At 35.9% G+C, this 6,004-nt stretch overlaps 2 protein-coding genes across 2 annotated transcripts in view; one reads left to right on the forward strand and one right to left on the reverse strand.

The window, feature by feature from the left end:
- Window positions 1-6,004, forward strand: part of ralgps2 (Ral GEF with PH domain and SH3 binding motif 2) — a gene marked incomplete at its 5' end in the record, with an annotated part of 67,744 nt that overhangs the window by 10,751 nt on the left and 50,989 nt on the right.
- Window positions 164-6,004, reverse strand: part of angptl1a (angiopoietin-like 1a) — a 26,383-nt gene continuing 20,542 nt past the window's right edge. Inside the window, exons 4-6 of the mRNA XM_014028026.1 lie at window positions 4,416-4,609; window positions 2,133-2,403; window positions 164-2,053 (exon numbers count right to left, since the gene is read on the reverse strand). Coding sequence (XP_013883480.1) covers window positions 1,866-2,053; window positions 2,133-2,403; window positions 4,416-4,609 — 653 coding nt within the window. The 3' untranslated portion in view covers window positions 164-1,865. The remainder of the gene's footprint in view (window positions 2,054-2,132; window positions 2,404-4,415; window positions 4,610-6,004) is intronic.

Here is a 6,004-nt window from a genome sequence, read left to right on the forward strand (position 1 = left end):
TGCAATGACTTATCATGAGAACAAACGTATTCGTGTTTGACTTTAATAGCATTTCTTACTTAATGGAAACACTGCAGTTGTGAAACTGTGTTTTTTTCGACATTAACAGAATATCAACAAAGTTTTGTGCACATTTGTAATGGAAACACAACCAGTGTCCCAGTGTAAATTATTGAGCTTTATTACTCCAATACACAGTTTTTGTTTGTTTGGTAACTCAATGGAAAAAGACTTTACAAAAGGCAGCAGACAAGCAGAACAGCCCTTGCTGTTTATGCTWATTTGTGGTTGTCATGAAATACCAAGTCAAATGGAGAACACTGGCAAGTAAAGTGTTGTCTCAGATCAAAACAACTTGAAAGCTGGCTCACAAAAGACGAAGAGTACGTAGCCTGTCCTGGCCAAGTCTGAACCCTGGGACTGTAGTGATGTACAACATATCAGATGCATAACATGCCTGTCAGTGCAGTTAGTGTTCAGGAAGACCATGCAAGCCACAAGTTGTTKACTGTAGCTGTGTTCGGTGTTAGAGCATCAGACAACTCTTATCTATTCCAACTTTCAGAGCCTCTGGAGAAAAATATCTAAAAGAGAACATTTCAAGATATGCTTATCAACACTCAGTGGCTTTTTGTGAAATGTTCCCCTCCAAATCCCCTCCAGATGTTGCTTCCTTTATCTTAATGTCTCTTTCTGCTTTTCATTTAGTCAAAATAATTTTATAGCTGCATCAATTAATGCCCTTCCTAATCCATATCTGTTTCTAATCTAGTTGGATTTTCCTCTGCACAGCTTGTTTTTTAAGTTTTTTTTCCCAGCAAACTTTCTTTGTTGTCGTCTTTCTGACAGAAAGWTGTGATTTCAAAGTTAAATTACAGTTAATGTTTTTCTAACTACATTGTTTATTAATAAATCTCCCTATGATTTAAATCAACATCTTCTCAGACACGTAAATTAGATCAGACGCTGCTGCTGAATTTTCCCCAGTATAGGAACAATTTTTACAACATATGTGTTGTGACTGTGTAACTTTGAATTGCATCAGTTTTTATGTTTCTAAACATGTGATCAGGCTTTAAGGTAGGATTTTAGAGGAGGGTGTTGACACTTCAAGCCAGACCTCCCACCCCAACCCACAAATTTTCTGCAAGCTTACGAAATTTACAGAGTAAAAAAAAGTTACAGATGGACAACACACAACAACAGCTATTGCAGCTGTAAAATGGCTACCCACCTCTATTCAAGCTGGTTCGATTTATTTGTGTTTTCCTCTGGATTTCATAAAATAATTGAGGTCACCCCCTCTGCCCATTATGAAGCTTACAGAAGTTTACAAAATTTACAGAAAGTAAAATAAAAAACTCTCTGCGGACCTGAAGGTCGACAGTATGTCATGAGACATCGCCAGCTGAAAAGGGGTATCATAAAACTGAACAGGGCGTCAAAACCTGTAGCTAAATGCCAGCATGTGATTATTTCCAATGCTACTTGGTAAGAGAGACACTACTTAATACCAGTATTAGCTGCTCATAAGAAATTCCATGCTCGTAGAAAATAACCATTCCCCTTTATTACATATTCAAAAATTAGACACGAGTGTAATACTGCATGGCTGCAGGGAGCTAGATAGCCACTTACTGAGGGTAATTACTTACGGAAAGCAAAGTGATCAGTCATCATTTCAGCCACTGTGCAGAACTCAGGAATTGTTAGTCTAGTCTTAGACTCATGCCATTGTCTCTTTTCAACTGTCTTTTACATGGCTCCTTATATAACAGCAGAGATTTACAGTTCTGCCTTTTTTTTTTATAAATTATTTGTTGGCATAAAATCAAGCAGATTTGAAAGAACCACAGTTCAAAGTTTTAGTCAATTGGTCGGATCATGAGACGGACAGACTTAAGAGAATAAAATCCTCCACCATAGTCCGCCCAGAAGATCCCATCTTGAAATTTGCTGCGGTAAACTCCACCGTTGTACCACACTCCATTCAGATTAGTCTGACCACAAGCGTTGTACCACCAGCCACCCTTATGGTAATGGGCACAGTTACCTAGAGAAAAGACGATATAAACATCAGAAGACAAAACTAAGTCACGTTACAAGCTTATTTAACATAAACAATCACCTACCAGTAAAAGCGTCCTTATCACGATCGAGTGTGGTGAACGCTTTGCCGTTGTTACTGCTGAAGGAGTCCCCGGCATTCCCTTGGTATGTCCCCAGTCTCAGCTTATAACCCTCACTCTCTGACTCCAGGTGAAAGCTGCTGTACTCTGCGTACACCTTCTTCCCCATCCAGTCTTCCAGCTCGGTCATCAGCTTGTAGTTGCCCTGTTTCGCCAAGCTGAAGATATTCTCCAGCCCAAGCCAGTGTTCACCGTCAATGTTGCCAAACCCTTTCTGTTAAGAACAAGCAACACACCATGTTTACTCTGTCTGTGGTTTAAATCAGTGGTTCCCAAACGTTTTGTCTTCTGGCCCACAAAATATCCATGGCAARAACTTTTGACCCCAAATATTAACTTTGACACAGCTACAAATAGACCAAAGGTCAGTGAATACTTTACAAGAATCATTTCAACTGAATTGAATCTAAGAAACATTTTTCTATGATTAAACACGAACATTTCAGTAATTATACTTCAAAATATAATTCAATGAAGTTATAACTCATCAATCAACTTTGATTAAATGGAAAAAGAAAAAGAAAAACAATCACTTTACTGTAAGGACAATAGTTGATWAAACAAGCGTTTGTGTAAAACATGTAAAGAGATGTTTCAACCATTTTCTCATGGTGTCTATTTTCTTTTTTTCTGACAATAAATGCAAAGATTAACTCAATAAACAACTTTGATTTATAAAATGATAATAACTTTTAGTTAAAAGAGAATATAAATCAAAAACTTGAAGAACATTATCATTCTGTTTATTGAAGAAAATAAAATAAATCTTTTAAGAAAGGATTTTTTTTCTTTTAAAAACCAAAGTCAAAGACAAGTGGAAATGTTTTTCACCTTTGTGGAGCCCCTACAGGTCTGAGTACATGAACTTCSTTAATAACCCTAAAAACACAGGCTTTTTGACAATCTAAACAGCTTGTACACTAATATAAATACTTATTTATAGATATTTTGTGTTTTGTAATAATTATAGAGAAAATAGTACTTCAGCAATTATTTTATTACCCTTTAAATTGATTCCTGGAGATTATCCAAGGTGCTTCATGACCCATAATTGGGTCCCAAGCCCAACTTTGGGAACCAAAGTGCAGTGGTTCCCAAACTTTTCAGCTTTTGACCCACAAAATAACAGTAGCAGAGACCTGAGCCCACAACTATTTTTGGATGATAAACATTTGTATCAGGTCAACTAAACATGGCACAGTAACAATATTATTTATACTACATTTATCCATTTTAAATAAACTAACCTCACTCCTTTGTAACAACTAAGGCAAAAATGTAATTAATTAAAAATCTTTTTAGGACCCCACCTTGATGTTTCAAGACCCCACTTTGGGTCCCGACCCCAACTTTGGGAAACACTGGTTTAAATGACTCTACACTTTAGTTTTGCAAAATATCGTGCAGTTATGTGATTTCTTGTAACTGGTTAATAAATAAAATATATTTTAACATGGTTAGCCAAAGCAGCCTGTGTTCTGAATAAAAGCTAAAGCGGAATCAGAGTTACTGAAATGTCACTGTTTTTTTTTTTTTAATGAACTTTGTGCTTGTAGTCAAGAAACAGGAGATCAGCTGGGCTTCAAATGAAGATAATAATGTGCTAGGCTTCTGATCCATGGCTTCTTACTTAAAAATTAAAGCTGAGCCAGCAGCAATTTGGCTGTGACTGAATGAAGAGTTCAGCTGCTCAGACWGGCTTCTGTCTTGTTTTTCCAGTTTACAAATATTGATTTCAACATTTAATTGGATCCATGAGGGGAACTTTAGCTTTTTTTATTGCTTTACAACTTTTGAAGCTATGCCCTAATGTCCTCTGCTATTATTCCCCAAACTTGTCTATCCTGTAACTCATAAAGGAAATTTGAGACACAAGAAAAAAAGAGACTGGGGGGATTATTATTATTAATAGGGTTGAAAGTGGAGCTGCTTTTCTCTCCCAGCCTTCTTATTGAGTTTATTTGWATGCATGTCCCTGGATGAAGTCCTTGGCTGCAACTTCATTATGAGAAAGTTCTCCACTAAGCTGTTTACACCATTGGATCAAACACTTGCTCACTGACCCAAAACGAGCTGCTGCGACTGGGTCACTTGAGAGGGGGAAGAGTAAAAGCTATAAAAATTTCACCAACTTCCAGCAACTGATAAAACACACTTTTTTAAATTTTTTTTGTTTGACTTTATGCATTTTGTCTGAAATCTTTTTCCCCCCGTTAGTGAGTTTACCTTGTAGTTTTCCCAGTTCCTAAAGAAGTTGACGGAGCCATCCCTCCTCCTCTGCAAAACGGTCCATCCTCCATTGTCGAGACTATGTTCACACCAGGCTTGGATCAGTCGATCGCTGTTATCGGTCTTAAGCAGGTACATGCCGCTAGTGGTGTAGCCTGCCTGTCGCACCTGGTAACAGTCCTTAAAAGGACCTGGGGGTTAGGCAGATGGTAAAAAAAAAAAAAAGATTTAAGCAGAATTGCACAAATGCGTTAGTGAAATTAAAATAGATGAGCACAACAAGCACAGGACATTTGATGTCATGTCAGTTTGACTAAATTAACTATACCCACTTTAATCTGGYAGGAAGCCTGCATGAAGCTTGAAATATTTGCTTTTGGTTTGACCAACCACACAGTCTGCAATATTAACATGCATCTGAACACCTAAATTGAACCAGGAATACTTTTCATTTGAAAAATMTTAAAAATGTTTTTTAGTATCATCAAAACTTAAATAGCTGAACTTTAAACCAGGGTATTTCTGCTRTTTACTCTTTTGTGGATTGTTTTCTGCAGACCCAGTGTAATACTTCTGGACAGAAATCCAAAACTTCTTATGACATGACTGCATTTATCTAGTGATGTGCAACATTCATCAAATATCATCAGGTACTTCAGGTTAAAGAACAAAAATAAATAAATAAAATAAACATCACTTAGTAGCTTTAAAATTGTTGGAACTTGACCAAATGCTGGTTAGGTATGTGTATTTACAGTAGTACTTAACCTACATAGAAGACAAGCTGTTTATAGTTGTAAAATTTGAAGTTTTCATTCTTTTTTGGAAAATAAATCCATATAGCTGAACTGATGGAAACAAAAACCAGATGTGGCCAATTATTATAACCTCAGTCTTTCTCTCTTTTTACTTTTTAATCATCAAAGTCAAAATGTTTGTCACCCTGCCAATGCTTCTTGTTATTGGTGCTAAAAATCACATGAAACATCACCTTTCTGTTATTTTTAGCACCAGTAAGAAGAAGCATAAGCTTACTGCTTACAGGTTTCTTGTTATATAACTGAAAAATACTTAGACAAAACAGTTTGGATTCATTAACACTTTGTTAGTACTAGATCAGGGGTCTGCAACCTGGGCTCTGGGGCCACATGAGGCTCTTTGGGCCCTCTGCAGTGGCTCTTTGAAAATGTGGCCAAACWTAACAGAATAATTTTTTCTCTTTGCTTTTTTATACCCACAACAGAAATCAATTTGTATGCAAATATATGCTCAATAATACTAATAAAAGTAAAACCTGTTGATTAGCTCATGCTAGCCTGTTGTTTACTTAAATAATCCAACTTATTTCTATGATCTTTCTCTCAAATCCATCAGAATTAGCTTTTAAAGATTTTGAAGACTACATAATAATAAGAATTAGAAAATAGTTCAGTTGTACTAACTTTTATGAAATTCAATAAAACTATATAAAGTATTTTTCTTGTTTACATGAAAATAGTTTTTTATTTGTCCTAATGTGTAAAAATAATCATAAATATTAAAATTCACAGTATATTTGTTTAGTTTTATAATGTCACCTCCAATGG

Source organism: Austrofundulus limnaeus, unplaced genomic scaffold (genome assembly GCF_001266775.1).
Source record: "Austrofundulus limnaeus strain Quisiro unplaced genomic scaffold, Austrofundulus_limnaeus-1.0 Scaffold711, whole genome shotgun sequence".
Lineage (NCBI taxonomy): Eukaryota > Metazoa > Chordata > Actinopteri > Cyprinodontiformes > Rivulidae > Austrofundulus > Austrofundulus limnaeus.